General features: G+C 42.0%; 1 protein-coding gene across 1 annotated transcript; it reads left to right on the top strand.

Moving 5' to 3' along the window:
• Nucleotides 1–9,100: 9,100 nt before the first annotated feature.
• On the top strand, nucleotides 9,101–16,863 carry si:dkey-222f2.1 (keratin, type II cytoskeletal 8). The gene is made up of 10 exons (XM_042089538.1): nucleotides 9,101–9,110; nucleotides 9,963–10,242; nucleotides 12,272–12,480; nucleotides 13,067–13,127; nucleotides 13,953–14,048; nucleotides 14,184–14,348; nucleotides 14,626–14,751; nucleotides 15,210–15,430; nucleotides 16,081–16,133; nucleotides 16,261–16,863. Exons 2-10 carry the CDS (start codon nucleotides 9,973–9,975, stop codon nucleotides 16,353–16,355), a joined length of 1,296 nt encoding a protein of 431 aa, XP_041945472.1. The 5' UTR covers nucleotides 9,101–9,110; nucleotides 9,963–9,972; the 3' UTR covers nucleotides 16,356–16,863.
• Nucleotides 16,864–17,625: the final 762 nt, after the last annotated feature.

Raw genomic sequence — 17,625 nt, forward strand, 5'->3', positions numbered from 1 at the left:
TACTGAAAACTTTTGAAGAAAAACTTGTTTGTAGGACACTGAGATATAGAAATCAAACCTAATTGAGCTGATTTGTCCTAAACATGGGCGGTCAAACAATAATAATTAAAAACAATTATAGTTTTGCTTTTGTAGTTATGTGATTAATTGTGATGATTCATTTCTTTCTAATAGTGAAGCATTTAATTATTTAGATTTTGAAAGCACTAATACCATATGGAGAAAATGGTTGAACAGTTTTTAGATCAAAACTGAAATTGACTGTTATGGACTGGTCCTAAACAGTCATGAGCCACATGCATTACAGGTCAGGGTTGTGGTCATTCTATGGTCTGTGGGTAGTTTTATAGTTTCCCATTCTAGCTGAATGCATAGGCTAGTTAGAATTCCAACGCACACCACTCCATCTTAGGCAGTCAACTACTGGTCAAGACAGTTGACGCAAGACCATCTAACCCATGCACTGGAGACCAGGTATATGTACCCATCTCTCTCACAGAAAATTACTAACTTTTTCTTCAAAATAAGACACACTTACTTAAAGGAGCAGTTAGTGATCGTACTAGATTTCAAACCCATAACATTTTTTGTCACATTCAGCAATCATTTCCTCACAATACGCTAGCTCTAATCTCTGTAGGCAGCCCAGGCTCCAAAAACTGGAAACAACCAAAGTGGGGGCAGCCTATCCCCCAAACAAAAACTAAACACGGTGTGGAGTTTCTCTAGGAATATTGACGGGAGGGGCGAGCTACCTCTTTAGTGTATTTCATTTGGTCCTTGTTTAAAATGTAATGTACATTGTTCTGGATAAAAGTGTCTGCTAATAAATTTAAATATAGCCTAAGCATAAACATAAACAAACACAACTTCCTGTGCAATTGCTGACTGCACCTTTAAGCAAACATTCATAATGTAAAATTCACAATGTATAGCTGATTTCCATTGAACCTGAGGTAAACAGGTACAGTCATCATCTTCATGGAAACTCTTACACTACTTTAACAATATCACTGTGGAACTGGCAGTGTCATCAATCATCGAAGTAGAATTACTTGCCCAATAAGTCTCTTGTAATTGCTAGATCTCACACACTGAATTAGCCCCTGCTCACTCTTCAAAGACAGTTACCACGTCACTACCAATGGAAACATAGCAGACATTTTTTACATGTTCTTGTTGTGCATTGCATGGCAATTCTATTTTGTTGGACCTTGTATAGCTACATATTATCTGAGAGCATACTATGCTCTTGCAGGTGGCATGCCAGGGAGAATATTATATATTTTATAAGTTTAAAAAGGGAGGGGGGGGGGGGGGCCTATGCCAGTCTGGTTATTCCTTGGGCCGCGGCACTTGAGCAAGGCACCTAACCCCTCACTGCTGCCCGAGCGCCGCCGTTGTAGCAGGCAGCTCACTGCGCCGGTATTAGTGTGTGCTTCACCTCACTGTGTGTTCACTGTGTGCTGTTTGTGTTAGGTTAAATGCAGAGACCAAATTTCCTTCACGGGATCAAAAAAGTATATACTTATACTTATGAGCATTAAAATCTCCACACCATATTTCTTTATGGCCTCTCTTATTAATACTTCTAATAAAATCATGTGTTATTGCGTTACATATAATAATTAATGACAGTACATTTTTCTTTGTCTCCATTAAAGATTTCAGTAACTACATTTTCATGTTCAGTTACTGTGTTAAAGAAGCCCTATGCAAGTCTGGTTATTCCTTCGCTGTTTCTGGGTTTTCGCCTGATTTGGGCTCGCATTTTTCACGACATAGCTCCCCCTGCAGCTTCGGTAGCAAGTGACTGCTACGCTAAACCCCCACTAGCTAGCGAGCTAGCCATCATGAAACCAAGCTAAACACATACAGGGCTCACAATAAAACGGTCGAGCAAACACATTGTTCAAGAGGCTATCAAACCTCATTACAAAAACGAAGTTCACCCAAGGGTAGGCTGCTTACAATTTCAACAGCAACAAAGCCAAGTCGGAGTCCATTTTGCAGTCTTCTTAGAAACTACAATCTGACTACATTTTCGAGGCCTTCCGCCGAGTCAACATGGTTTATTTGTTCATGTTCATGTTTTTATGATTTCACAACGTAAGCAGTTGAGCCGTATGTTTCCTTCAGAGAGGAAAGAGCAGGAAACCACTAAAAGTGTTGTAATTAGAACCATCATCAATGAGCCTGCGGCCTACAGGGAGTCGCAGGTTAACTACATCTCCCATATTCAGCTGCAGGGTTACGCCACTGGAGATATAGTGGTATTGTGCATCTGTATCATACCTTCCCAAATACATGATCCGCTCTCCATTCCTAAACATTTTGATTTGCATGAGGTGTGATTGTAGGATATCTGTGGCAGTGAATCTGAAGTAGTAGACTCCCCTGGCTGGAGCTGTGAAGAAGCCTGTTGTGCTGCTGTAGGCCTGTCCAACATTGGTGAAGATTCTAGTATAGACCAAGTTCAACTCTGCATTTCCAGCTGCTATGTTTCCACCTAGAGCTGCTGAGAATGCTACTTTGGGTTGCTCTGAAATCTTGTTCTCCAGATTCACTACATCAGTCTCAGTGGCTGCCAGTCTGCTCTTCATTGCTATCAGCTCTGTCTCTTGTGCTGCATTCACCTTTTCTAGAGCCTCCCCTTTAGTCTCACTGGCCACCAGTCTTTCTTTCATCCCTGCATTCTCCATCTTCAAAGTCTCTACCTCAAACTCCATTTCAGCAGTGGTGTTCTGTAACTCATTCTGGGTCACTCTCAGCTCCACCACCATGCCTCTGAGTTCCCGGAGCTCAACATAGATGTCCAGCTGGGTAGTGTCTACATCAGCAGCCCTAGTGCTCTGGCTCTCTGTCTGAACTTCAGTCTGGGTGCTCTGAGTCTGAGCTCCACACATGGAGAACAGCAGCGCCAGCAGTGAGAAGACAGCACTCATCTTTAACAATACTCTTACTCTTATATGTTAGTAGTAATGGTAGTTGTTGTAAGAGTTGTGTCTGTGAGTCTGTGAACACTCTTTTTTTTATACCTTGACATAAACTGAAGTCCAAGGGCACTAATAAAATGTAGACGATTGGGTGTTCTATTTTCCAGGACATATCTGTTTATTCAGTTATCAGTGTTGTGGGAAAGTACAAACCTGTTCCTCGTCATGTGGGACAGGGCGGCCTTCATGTCTTTAGGTCTCCCCTTCATATTCATCTAGTTTTAGCTGCTGCTTTAAGAACCATTGTTCCCTTTCTTGTTTCAATAGGGGGTGAATATGCACTGTATATTAATGATGAGAATTCCATATAAACTGATTATTTGATTTGACCAAATATGTTTTTATAATATCGATACTGATTTTTTCCCTTTGCTGTTTCTACTGTTGATAGCCTGTGTACTAATATCACATCCAAATAAGTTGTATCTGTAATTGTGTGAACAAATAATGGATGGATACACAAACAGAATTATATGTATACATTAACAGCAGTATATTCAACTGCATGTCTCTGCCTACTAGTCAGGTAGCCTGTCCTTGCCAAGGTGGGGTGGAGTGGGCCTTGGAGGAAGGGGGAAGTTTCAACACAGCAAAACTGCCAAGTCCACAGATTATTCAGTGTCTGCAATATGTGTGAGACTGTTATCAGACAAAAACACTTGGTCACTTTCTGCAACAGATTCTGTTTTTTCATGTATTTCATTTAATTCATCTATACAATATTCATTACATTTATCCCAGTTTGCTTTCTTAAAACATCATCTATGCTGAGCATACATTTCATCAATCTTAAAATCAATATCTATTTTACATAGTATTGGAAAATGATCACTTCCAATACTGGTGCTATGAGCAACTTCCCATTCGCACCTGCTGGCTATTTTCCTATCAATTAAAGTGAGGTCAATGTATCATTCTTGTAAATATTTATTCTTGTCATTAGCCTACCATTATTCAAGCATACTAGCATCCTGTCATTTATCATTTCTTCTAATTCTTCCCCATTTAAATCTGTATATTTAATTCCCCATAAACATATTGGGCAGCCGTGGCCCACTGGTTAGCACTCTGGACTTGTAACCGGAGGGTTGCCGGTTGCCCCGACCAGTGGGCCGCGGCACTTGAGCAAGGCACCTAACCCCTCACTGCTGCCCGACCGCTGCCGTTGTAGCAGGCAGCTCACTGCGCCGGTATTAGTGTGTGCTTCACCTCACTGTGTGTTCACTGTGTGCTGTTTGTGTTAGGTTAAATGCAGAGACCAAATTTCCTTCACGGGATCAAAAAAAGTATATACTTATACTTATGAGCATTAAAATCTCCACACCATATCCACACCATATTTCTTCTCTTATTAATACTTCTAATAAAATCATGTGTTATTGCGTTACATATAATAATTAAAGGAACCATATTTAAGATTGTGGCCAAAACTGGTACTGCAATCACTTTCAAAATACTGAAGAGCGGTGTATCCCCTCCCCCTCCCCCCTGACTCGAGGGTGCCAACCCTGATGGCGAAACACTACTGACTTCGTGATTAGTATATAGGTGGAGGGTGGCGCATCAGGCCAAAACACAACATGACATGACAAAACACAACATCAACATCAGTTGAGGGCTGCAACTTCACTTTTTAAATGACAATATCCTGGCCCGGACTACTGTTGTCAGTGATATAAGTATTTGAAATGAACATGATTTCTTAATGTCTAGTGACATATCAGGGCCATTTTATGATTAATTGAAATATTTTTCTTAAATACGGTTCCTTTAATGACAGTACATTTTTCTTTGTCTCCATTAAAGATTTCAGTAACTACATTTTCATGTTCAGTTACTGTGTTAAAGAAGCCCTATGCAAGTCTGGTTATTCCTTCGCTGTTTCTGGGTTTTCGCCTGATTTGGGCTCGCATTTTTCACGATATATCTCCCCCTGCAGCTTTGGTAGCAAGTGACTGCTACGCTAAACCCCCACTAGCTAGCGAGCTAGCCATCAACAAACCAAGCTAAACACATAGGCTACAGGGCTCACAATAAAACGGTCAAGCAAACACATTGTTCAAGAGACGAAGCACCCACCAAACGACCCAAAAAGTGTTGTAGAACCATCAGAATGACTCTCAACCTGCATAATTATGACCGCCGCTAGCGAAGATGTGTATGATTCACCTGGCATTCTCTGGGGGTATGCCAAGTTTCGTAGAATTTCATCCATGGGGGTGTCTAAAAAAAATTAGGTTATGTGTACATTTAGTGACTGTACACTAATTGGCCTGTAGATGGCTGTGCACACATATACACATGCTCACACACACACACAGGCACCCACATACTATCGGTATTAGAACCGCTGATACATAATTACAAATTCAGTAGGATTAAAATAAAGCCAAAATAAATATTCATCATCATCATCATGGCTGCATTTCCAGTATTGGCGATAAGTAGTCGTTTGTCCACTAGATGGCGCATCGTTGCAGTGAGACGTAATTTTGTTGGAAGTTAAAAGTGGGTTGGAAAAACAATGGACGCTTCCTACAAGGACTGTAGTTTACCGCAGAGAACGTCTAATAAGGATAGGATGATGTTCACATGAAATGTAATTCCCATTTCTTCTTGAAGCGAAATAAATCTGAGGATGTTTATCGGACATGCTTGGTTTTTATTGCAGGTAAGTTAATCTTATAATATCAAAAAGGACCTTACCGTTAGCATTGGTTGAGTGATGGAGGCCAATTTGATGGATTGCATTTGTAGAAAACTATAATACCAAGCAAATTGATAGCAGCACTGTAATTGTATCTTTCGACTGTCATTTGTTGCACGTGCTACAAAAATCATTCTGTGCAATGGAAGATTTACCAACTTTACACCGGTCTGATACAGTTTTGCCTATACATGCTTGAGACTGAGACGCCTGTTTATTTTGTTTTAAGTGCGTGCAGGGTGTGAGAGGGGAATCGATGTGCTTTGATTCCAGCTTGGTAGTTGTAGTCTGTGAAATTAAAAAGCACGTGTGTGTGAAGTATCCAAACAATGACACCTTCATTTCATTATGGCTGCTTTAGCAAAACACCTTAAGCTACTGTGTAGTGGGTCCCATTTAGAAGTGGCTACTTCATTCGCGCTTTCCTTGACTCATGGAGCTGCGTGAATTTTATTACAACTTTTCGCCACGATATGGCAGTTTAAGTCCGCTTGATACTGTAAGGCGTAAGCCATTGGTTTCCAAAGGAGATTTTATTTGTGTCGCCAGCATTGCCTATTGACAATTTATGTTGTAAATAGGCCTACCTTACAAGCCTATAGGGAATAGGGAAGCTAACAGCATTCTATTAGGATCTAGTTTGTTAGTTACAGTTTTGTCATAACTCCCTGATGCATTTTTGCATTTAGAATAGCCAGAGCTTGGATATCTCAATCGGAAAATTAAACATTATCGGGTGCCTATGGACTAGGCTGGGTGAACCCAGCCTGATCTGACCGCTATTTATTTTTTGATTTCTTAAAAGATTGAGCTTGGTCTGGTGAAAGCCAGACTAGCCATGGACCTCAGTTACACAATGCAAGGGAACATGAATCAGCCTATATTTGCAAGAACAATAACGGACAACAGCTCTTCAACTTTGGCCCGTTAAAATGTGTATGAACAGTCTAGCGACGCATTTCATCAAGGCCCATTTGGACATGTCAGTTATTTGCACCACTGGTTAGATGTAAAACAGCATTTCGTTTCAGACTACTGTTACTTAATTTGTGCATTAACAATAACGTTTCGGTCTGTTACTTAATTTGTGCATTGACAATAAAGTATTACATGAACTAAAGATGACTAAAATCATTCACAAAAAATCCATCCATCCAAAAATGACCTTTGTTTTTGATAGCTGTTTAAAACGGCATGGAACTGACAGAGATGATTTTGTTTATAAATAAATAAATAAATACTATTATGCTGATACCTTTTGCTTTTCCCAAATACAATGTAGCCTACAGGTGTAAGTGACCTTTCATCAATCCAGTTGCAATGGATGAACTGTGATGAACTGCCCTACTTGTGATTGTTTAGAGATTTTAAAGGTTTTATAACAATGCTACATCTTCTTTGGCTATTCTACAATCTATTCACCTTTTCAGCACCAGTAGGCTACTTTCTGTGCAGCCGCACACACACACTCAGGCATGCCAAACAAGCATACACAAAAGTTTCAAGAGTGGGGGATGGAGTAAAATATGGAGACAAATTGAAGTGTGATTTATTTTCGCGGAACGGATGTACAGGACTGAGCGGCGGTCATATTTTGTACCGCTACGCGGTACATCTAGTTAAGGTCATTTTTGCTAAAATTGTTGCATAGGGCTTCTTTAACAGCTGTGGTTAACTTGCAGCAATGTCATATGCAAATTAGGTTTGTCACCAGAAGTTCACTGGAAGTTTGCCATTATTGTCTAGGTTTGATGGCAAATCACTGGCAAACACATTTGCCACTAGTGGCAAACTTCTCATTATTGCCTGAACTTTTCTGGAAGTTTGCATCTAGCGGCCATTGGCGAACGTCTGGCAATATTTACTAGTGAACTCATTTATTTCCCACAAATCACCAACAATTTTGCTGCAAATCTGCTGCAAACATTTCACTTTTGTAAGGGATATGTTTTCTCTTTTAAATAGTGTCTATAGTAACGTAGCCCTGTCCATTCCCTTTTCAAACTAATGACATTGAGGATGAATAAATTACAACCGTAACTATAATGATATAAACAAAAATATGTGCACCATTAGTCCAGATATTGTGGCCAAGGGTTTGCCAAAGATTATTGTATTTTTGGACATGCAATAATTGCATGTTTGCTCTGCTAGGTCTATGTGTGGGCAGATTCAATGTGATGATGTAAATAGTATTGAAACCATAACAATTGCACCCTAGACTTTTTAACCCTTAAAGGAGTACCGTCACACCGGTGTGACGGGAATGTTGGGAAATTAACATTCTAAAGAATATCTGGGTTCATTGAATTCAACATAGAATTTTAGAACCTTCAATTGTTGCGGAACTTAGAACGTTCAAAAACCTACTGGATATGTCCTTATCTTGTCCTTAACAATGCCATGTTCTCTCTCTCTCTCTCTTTCTCTCTCTCTCTCTCTCTCTCTCGGCTACTCTAAATGCACAAGAGTGAAAATATTTGAAACATTACCAGTAAAAAGGTATCTTGCAAATTCAGAAATGGACAACTAGCCATTTTTTTTAATCTGAATCTGAAATCAAGAAAAACTGACTAATCTCTTGGAGGCCCTGTACATTGTGTTTTGCCTTGCTTTCACCAAAAATGTTAGTTTTTTCTTCATGCAATTACTGAAACATTTGGCAGAATATTTTTTGTTAACCTTTAAGACAGACATGTAGGGTATTACCCCAGCCACATACCACACACTGCCTGCACGAAAACATTTACTGATGTGGGACATGTCACATGTTAGGATTCGTTAATGTAACCATCAACATAACTAACCCACACATGAACATTTACAGTTGGCCTTGTGTTATTCATTGCATGAAGACGAAACAAACAATTTTGGTGAAAGCAAGTCAATGATGAGCACATGATGAGGCCAACTGGGCAGGGATAGAAGGTGGCATGATTGAATCTTGGGTGCAATTGTTATTAGACACTCTTTTAAAAAGAAAACATAGGCTATATAAACATCCATTTGTTCATGAACTTGGGGCATTTGGTATGGCCTTGTTAACAACTGTTAAGTTTAGTTTGTGACTACATCAGCAAGTGATTGTTCCAGACAGCGGTGAGTGATGTAAATTGTTATGCTACAATTGCCTATCTTAATATTGGGTGGGACATGTCCCTCTCAAAGTATGGACCCTTTCAACAAGGTAAACAAAAACAATGCTTGAACGTTCTATTTGGGCCCCAATCTACTTCCTCTGCATTAAGATAACATATGGAATGTTAAAACGGAAGTCTTGTGGGGCCAACTATGATGCTGATAATGGAACTCTCTTGAAAGGGTCCATATTGTGATTATGGCTTTGTTATGGAGAGAGAGCGAGGAGATTCAGTGAGAGTGAAGGGCTATGGAGGGAGAGTCTCGCTGTGTGTGTTTCAGGCTTTATTGGATGGTTATTACTGAGTTACAGTTCAAAGACCCTAACAGAAATGTCAGGTTTTTGGCGAACAGTTGCGGCAAAGTGATATTTTCACATGCAAATTAGGTTTCTGGCAAACAGTTATGGTTAACTTTTGGCAATGTTGCAACAAATTTGCAGCAATGGAATATACAAATTAGGTTTGTCACCAGAAGTGCCATTATTGGCTAAGTTTGCTGGCAAATCACTGGCGAACACATTTGCCACTAGTGGCAAACTTCTCATTATTGCCAGAACTTTGCTGGAAGTTTTCCTCTAGCGGCCAACATTGGAAAACTTCTGGCAATATTTTCTAGTGAACTCATTTGTTTCCCACAAATCACCCACAATTTTGCTGCAAATCTGCCGCAAACATTTTATTTTTGTGAGGGGACTCTCACAGTTAGTCTGAAGAACGAATGTAGCCTAACCTTTACAATTTGAGATATGTGTTTGTGTGTGTGTGTGTGTGTGTGTGTAATTGTGATAGATGATGAGTATGTCCAACCTGTTTCCCCACCTGAGGATTCCTCCTCCCTCCTAATAAGATCAGCCCAATCAGATGCTTTGCCAAGCCCCCCCCCCCCCCTCTCTCTCTCTCACACACACACACACACACACACCTGCTCGAGGAGCCCTCTATTCTCCTGCAGATCCTCTCATCCAGCCATCAGCCGCTCCTCATCTCCTCTGCTCTCTCTATCTCTCTGGGAGCCCTGTGTTGTTTGCCTTCTCTGAGTCCATCTTTCTGCCTCCATCCATCCATCTCTCTCTCTCTCTCTCTCTCTCTCTCTCTCTCGCGCTGTTACTGTTACCCCAGTGTCGGAACCATGAGTCTGCGTAAGAAGCGCTTCAGCTCCAGCTCGGTGCGGAGCAGCACTGGGAAGCTGGGGGGCTACGCTGGGACGGGCTTCAGCGGGGCGTCTCTGGGCGCTGCCCCGTCCTCCTACCTGGGCTCCCCCATCAGCTCCGTGTCCGTCAACAAGAACCTGCTGGCCCCTCTCAAACTGGAGCTGGACCCCAACATCCAGGCTGTGCGCAACCTGGAGAAGGAGCAGATCAAGTCCCTCAACAACCGCTTTGCCTCCTTCATTGACAAGGTAAGGCTGTCGCACACACCCTTTACACTCAGACACTGTATGGAACCTTAAGTAACTTTGAATAATACCCTGAAAGATATTATTACAGTACGCATGATTGTCTCTAAATATCTCTAAATAAAATAGGTCATTGTCAATGTACCACCCCCCCTTTGAGAGAAAGAAACTTTTTTAACATTATTATTAGCAAGATCTATTTTTCTTAAGTGCATCCGTGTCTATTTAAAGATGGCTGATGTTGCATGCCATTGCACATCTCATAAACAAGCCGAGCCTGAAAGCCCAAGGCTCACAAAGGTGCTATTGTGCAACTCTCACTACACGTAGTCAAAAGCCTGTCTCTCAACAGGTGCGCAGGCATGTAGGATGTTCAGATGAGTTCAGGATGGAAAATAAACACTCTCTTAATCTGCCACCATCTTACCACAGTGGGATTTTGTTGTGGTATAGTTTGAAACCCTCAATCTCTTCATTAGAGTGTAGTGTTTGCGACAGTGGGTGATTGACACAGCACAACCAGCAGGGGGCGTCGGTATGGGCTGGGGTCCAGGCTTGGGACCAGGCAGGCACAGGCTGCTGTAGGAGGGGGATCGGTTGACAGCCCGTGCCCCAGTTCTCGGTCCCTTGCGCTGTAACCTGATGAGAGGGCCAGGTCGGTCCCCAGAGCGCCCTGAACAGGGCTTTTGTGTCAGGGCAGGCCTGGGACAATGGCAACCCAATCCGCTGGCCTCCAGCCCCAAGCACAGTCACAGTCTCAGGAGCTCTCATCACAACCAGGCTCCTGTTAGTGCCCTCTCCTCCCTCCCTTCCTGCCCTCCTTCTCTCTCTCTCTATCTCTCTCTCTCTTCTCCTTACTCTATATCTCTCTTTCCCTTTCTTGATTCCCCCCCCCTTCCCTCTCACTTTCCCACTTTATCTCTCTCTCTCTCCCTCCCTCCCTCCATCTCTCTCTCTCTCTCTCTCTCTATCCCTCCATCGCTCCCATGCACAACATTGCAGCACACAGCTGATACTGTTTAAAGCCCCCTGGCTTGTACAGGTGGGGAGAGAAAAACATGAGAACGAGAGAGAGACTTAGAGCAAGAGAGAGAGAAAGAGATGGAGCGAATGACTGAAAGACAGAGGGCGCTGTGCTTGTTTTTCTTTCTTGCTGCTTGTTGTTGCGGTTGATCTTAGAGTGATGCCATGGAGATGTTGCATAAAACTACAAATAAATCTGTCAAATGAATGAATGGAATGCTGGGCGTGTGGTTAACTTTTGCCAATGTTACAACAAATTTGCAGCAATGGAATATGCAAATTAGGTTTGTCACCAGAAGTTTGCCATTATTAGCTAAGTTTGCTGGCAAACACATCCATGCTGGAATGCTTAGACAGGGTCAACAAAGGTGACCTGATTATCACAACATTAGATCATGTTGGACAGATACTGTATATCTCTGTGAGACAGATACACTTTAGATTATATTGGACAGATAGATAAGCAGATAACACAGACTGGTTGGGTGATTTTCGATGCAGATAACATCTTCACCATGCTGAATGCAAACTGTGATCTCTGAGGTAGTTGCTCATTAAAGGTCTCCAAAGGCTTCCAGGCATCACATTCCACTCAATACTGTTGAGTTATTAAAAGATTATCATGAAGTAAGTTACCAAACAGGTCGGAGGGGAAGTCTGTCTCTGATACAATCATTTGGGATGACAGTCAAACACTATTACTGAATTCAACCAAAGATATTTTGCATTTAGATGGATGACACTCTAAACAAGAACCCATAAGGTCTGTCTGAAGTCAGAGTAAAACCAGACTTATGATGACTTCTTCATTCCCCTGTATCAGGCATGGTGGTGCAGTGGTGGTGTGGCTGTTGCAAGTCTGGGGGGTCCAGGCAGGCCTGCCATGTACCAGTCGCTTTGCTCTTACTTTACCTGTATCTACCCTCTCTATCTCTCTATCTAACGCTTTGCTCCTCATTTACATTCATACCTGTCTCACCTTTTCCATCTCCACCTCTTTGTCCCTCAGGTGCGCTACCTGGAGCAGCAGAACAAGATGCTGGAGACCAAGTGGGAGCTGCTGGATGGACAGAGGCCCGAGCGCTCCAACGTTGAGCCCATGTTCGAGGCCTACATGGCCAACCTGCGCCGGCAGCTGGACGTGGTCAACCACGACAAGATCAAGCTGGATGGAGAACTGAGGAACATGCAGAGCCTGGTGGAGGACTTCAAGCACAAGTGGGTGGCCAATCGAACAAACCGGCACTCTATCACTGCAGCCATACACTTAGCTCATAGACATATCCTGTTAAAATGAAAAGGAATTAAGCTATTTGGATTACAATGTTTTTTTCTCCAATAATTTAATACATATTTAAGTCCCAGTCAGTAAACTGTTGCCCTAAATTCTCCCTTTTTTCCTGGATTTCTTCCTTCTAAAGTGAGTAACCATGAATGTACTTTTACTCTAACATGTAAAGAACTTTTGCCTCAACTTTCCCATTGACACTGAAAGTAAGAGGATACTAAGAGTGCCCTAAGGAGCTGTTAAAATAGGCCCCAAGTAAGAGCCCACCTACACCCATCCTCTCAGGGCATGAAACTCAGTGGAGGTCCCCTCTGCATGGCTCATTCTCACAGATTCTCAAGCCTGAGGGGGACAGGCATGTAATGTTTTACTGAATGTAAACAGAACTGGCCACACAAGACAAGTCTGCATAAGCTTGGGGGAAGAGAAACCTTTTCCTGAATGTAAAATGGCATGATGGGACTATGTGGTCACACAAGCTTTAATGAATGACCCCTTTTGTTCCCTCTGACATAGGTACGAGGAGGAGATCAACAAGAGGAACAATCTAGAGAACGACTTTGTGATCCTGAAAAAGGTGAGAGAGAGAGAGAGAGAGAGAGAGAGAGAGAGAGAGAGAGAGAGAGAGAGAACAGTATCTCCTGTGAGCCTAGGAAACAATAACAGCATTACCTCACACAGGCAACAGCCAGGTAAGCATTAGTAAAGGGCATCAGGGGAAAAAAATAAAAAGGGAGAGAAAAAATGGCCACTGAACAGGAACTTAGAGCAAAGAGGAGTGTGAGAGAAGGCCCCACCTCTATACACTCACTTGTAATAGATTTGTCTGCAGGTATCACTTCTCCTCTCACAAAGATGGGTGGGGACACTGAATATGGATTACAAGCATGATACATTACACCCACTGGAGACTGTCACTTTAACTCATACACCTCTGTAGAATAGGTCACTGGGTGTCCTGGTAACCCAACCAATTGGGAATATGCCATACAGGATCTTTTCAGAAGATGCGCTGCACACCTTTAATTTATACCAAATAGGGGGAGCTGAGGTGTAAGTTCCGGATCATAATCGGGTCCAAGCACCCACAGGGACTCGTGGTCATTTCCCAAAAACACACTTAAAAAAAGGAATAAATTATGTCAACTACACCACTAGGCAGTTGATAAATGAGGAAATAGTCTCACAAAGGGAATCATTGCAATCGTTTGCAGTCCTGACATTTAATTATTATTCCCATTCAATTCCTTAATTACTCCTTTAAGCACTGCTACACTATTCATAATACTACAATATAAATATTATCTTCCTAATAAGACATTTAGGGAACATTTACTAGATTATTTAGTTTGTAATGAATCAGGTAGTGTAAAGTGAATCACTACCCTGTGCCTTTGATCAGGATGTGGACTCTGCCTACCTGGTGAAGGCAGATCTGGAGGATAAAGTAGGAGCTCTCACAGACGAGATCAACTTCCTACGCAGCATCTATGAGGAGGTGAATTTTACACACACACACACACACACAGTCACACACACACAGTCACACACACACACACACACACACACACAGTCACACACACACACACACAGCTAGAATCAGATGAACTCACTGTGGTCGCCTTTGCCTCAGGAGTTGCGTGAGCTTCAGGCCAGCCTGAGGGAGACCTCGGTCGTCGTGCAGATGGACAACTCCCGCCACCTCGACATGGATGGCATTGTGGCCGAGGTCAAGTCCCAGTATGAGGACATCGCAGCCCGGAGTCGAGATGAGGCCGAGTCCTGGTACAAGAGTAAGGTGAGAGCTGTTTTACGTACAGTAGGACCCATGGAACCGCATATAGTTTACACACTGTCATCAAACATTGCATCTGCGGATGTACATACTGCAATTTTGAGTCCATTTTCTATTGCTGTGTACTCAACCTTAATAAATGGTTTAGTTTTTGGTTTTCGAGAGACACACACACACACACACACACACTCAGATGTTCCTGTGATGATTCTGTGAAGCTGAATTGTGTCTTCTGCAAATGTGGTCCTTCTAAACTACAAGTGTTGATATCTGTTTTCAGGTGGACATGATGTCCAAACAAGCCCAGCAGTATGGAGATGATCTGCGTAACACTAAGGGAGAGATCGCTGAGCTGAACCGTGTGATTGGACGTGTACGAAGTGAGATTGAGACTGTCAAAGGCCAGGTAAGGACTCTGCCTTCTCATACACAGTATAGCATTGTAGGCATAATAGCAGTATATAATAGGCCTAAAGGTGAAAAAAGAAATCTTATTTATATGTGATTAGAATGTTGCCAATTAAAGGTTCCATTTGATACGGTCATAATGAACGCAAGCAACCAAATTGAATGGCAGTTATTGTAAGTTCTAGATCTTCACAGTAGAATTCTGGAATGACTTGTAAAAATATTTTACTCCTCAAAAGATGTGTAGGCTATATTCATCACCCATTCATTTTTTATGTCAAGTCCTACCAGAACATCTAATAAGTTTCTGACCCTTGGTCATCTCAGTCCCATCCCCAAAACACCTCCAACAGTCATGCAAGTCATGTCCCACAGGAGGCTGGGTAAATGAATACCAGCTATTACAGTTTCCTGATGATAGCCCTCTCACTGCCCTCTCACTGCCCTCTCTACTAGCGTGCCAACCTGGAGAACCAGATAGCGGAGGCAGAGGAACGAGGCGAGCTGGCTGTGAGGGATGCCAAGGGACGCATCAGAGACCTGGAGGACGCCCTGCAGCGCGCCAAGCAGGACATGGCACTCCAGGTGCGCGAGTACCAGGAGCTCATGAACGTCAAGCTGGCGATGGACATCGAGATCGCCACCTACAGGAAGCTGCTGGAAGGAGAGGAGAGCAGGTGAGCATGTTTTCCCATGCCTGAAACAATCACTGAAAATATAAACCAAGATAGCATTTGAAGAGTTTGGTTCCAAAACGATAAGTCACGTTGTTTAATTAAGTATTTCAGGTAATATCAATACAATTGCAGTTCTGTTTTAATTCATTAAAGATTAATCAAATAAAAATACCCAATCACATTTCCACTGAAATTACTTGAAAAAAAAAAATGATTTCTGAAAATTCATTGATATGGAGGATATAGCGTTTTGGAACCAAACTCTTATTTTGTACACGGCATAGAAATATTCATGGGTTTCATCTGGTCCCTTTACACAGGTGTATTAATTAAGCCCCATGCAGTCTGCATTCATAATCTAGGTGCTTGATTTTATACACCTGTGGAAAGGGACCTGATGAAACCCATGAATAAACAACAGCTAGAAAGCAGTAAACACACAGGCCCAGCATTAGGCTACTGAAGGAAAAGAAGGCAGCATACTCATTTGAAGTGCTCATGTTACACTATCAGGTTTACACTAACATCTTTAGCAGTTTAGCTGTTGACAGAATAGTGAGCCACAGATTTCCCTCTGGAATGAAGGAAGGACATGTTTTGTCGTCAATGTCTGGAGACACAAATTCATTTCTGCCTCTCGTTATCTGTAGAATTGGCCACAATCCTATCCTGAGCATCCATTCTTTCCCCAACACAAATCACAGTGAGTATGACACTGTCTGTGCCTGTGGTGGTGCAACAGACTTATGTTTTAATTCTATCAGGTGTAAAGATGTCAAAAAATTCATAGTTGAATTTGTATTGCTGTTAACATTTCTTGTTCCCATCAGATGCCAAAGCTGTGAATGGAAGCAGCTCTTCAACTCCAAAACTCCTGATTAAGACCACGGAACATCGCGACCTCACCAGATACACCAGCTACTGATGTCGCCACTTCAGCACAGACACCCACTGTGGTCCTGCCCCTGCAGTCCCTCTCGGGAAACCCTTCCTCTTGGCCTCCTCAATCCCAGCATCCTCTGAGCTAGACTGCGATCATTCACCTCAGATACTTTATATGGCAGTTTTGACAGTCTGCTGCTATGGTTTGGCGTAAATAGAAAACATGCATATATTATACAGCCCCATGGATACTTATTTCAGACCACTGATCAGCAATGGTGTATTGAATGGTAAAATAAATGTACTGTAGTTGTCACCATAGTGACCAGTGGTATAGGATGCGTTATGGTGCTGGGAGGATCTGTTCTTATCTTAAATGCCTTTACTGCAGCTTGTGCTATTGACATCTATGTTCTGTAACCTGACTAACAGAATGGCCTGTAGGAGTTTTATTGGCCCATCTTTCTCCAACTTTTATGGCAAAAGGCTGAAGATACCAAATCTATATGACTAATTTCATTTGTGAGTTCAATAAATATATCTGAAAAGCATATTACTTTTTTGTTATTCTGTTGAAATTACTGAAACACGTCCAAAGTATTAGTTTCAGTGTAGCAGAAATGGGATCCAGTTATTTCGCTCAACCACTGAGACCATCCACACTATTCTGTTTCTCATTCACTTGAACAGTCAGTCCCACACCAACACCAACACAGAGCGCCTTGGCTAATTGTCCATTGCAGAGCTCCTCAGAAAAGGTCAAACTGAGCCAAGATTCTTTCGGCACCGAGGTTCTAGAACAGTGGTCCCCAAACTTTTTCTTCCGAGGGCCAGCTCACTATGCCTGGCTCTAAGAGAGGGCCTTAGTTGAATATTCCATTACATTTAATCATAGGCTACTGCAATTTAATACCATTGTTAGCTGTGTTTATGTTGCCATCATGCCATATCAGTGTAAAAGTATAGCTCACATGAAATAATACTAATAAAAAGACCCTGAACTCTGTTTCTTTGCATACATAGCTCAAGTTGTGAACAAGCAATATCCTACAAATAATTTAAAGTTATCAAACTATAGAAGTTTTATGAAGTGCTGGCAAAAACATCTGAAATGACCATTCTAACTTTCACTCACCTGAAGAGAACTTTGTGAACTCTGTATGAACATTTGAACGATTTAATAAAAAATAGAAATAATTATCCCAGAAAGTCCCAGAAATATGACTTGAATAGAAGTTAGTTAGTTATTAACAATTAATTGATAAACTTTTAGAATACTTTGAGCACTGATGCAGTCAGCATAGGCCTCTTTG

This window comes from Alosa sapidissima, chromosome 4 (genome assembly GCF_018492685.1).
Source record: "Alosa sapidissima isolate fAloSap1 chromosome 4, fAloSap1.pri, whole genome shotgun sequence".
Lineage (NCBI taxonomy): Eukaryota > Metazoa > Chordata > Actinopteri > Clupeiformes > Clupeidae > Alosa > Alosa sapidissima.

Excerpts from the sequence above, each read along its gene's own strand:
- si:dkey-222f2.1 (XM_042089538.1), top strand. The coding sequence starts at position 9,973 with ATGAGTCTGCGTAAGAAGCGCTTCAGCTCCAGCTCGGTGCGGAGCAGC. Across the intron at positions 15,431-16,080 it reads CTGGAAGGAGAGGAGAGCAG|AATTGGCCACAATCCTATCC; the intron begins GTGAGCATGTTT and ends CGTTATCTGTAG. Across the intron at positions 16,134-16,260 it reads TTTCCCCAACACAAATCACA|ATGCCAAAGCTGTGAATGGA; the intron begins GTGAGTATGACA and ends TGTTCCCATCAG.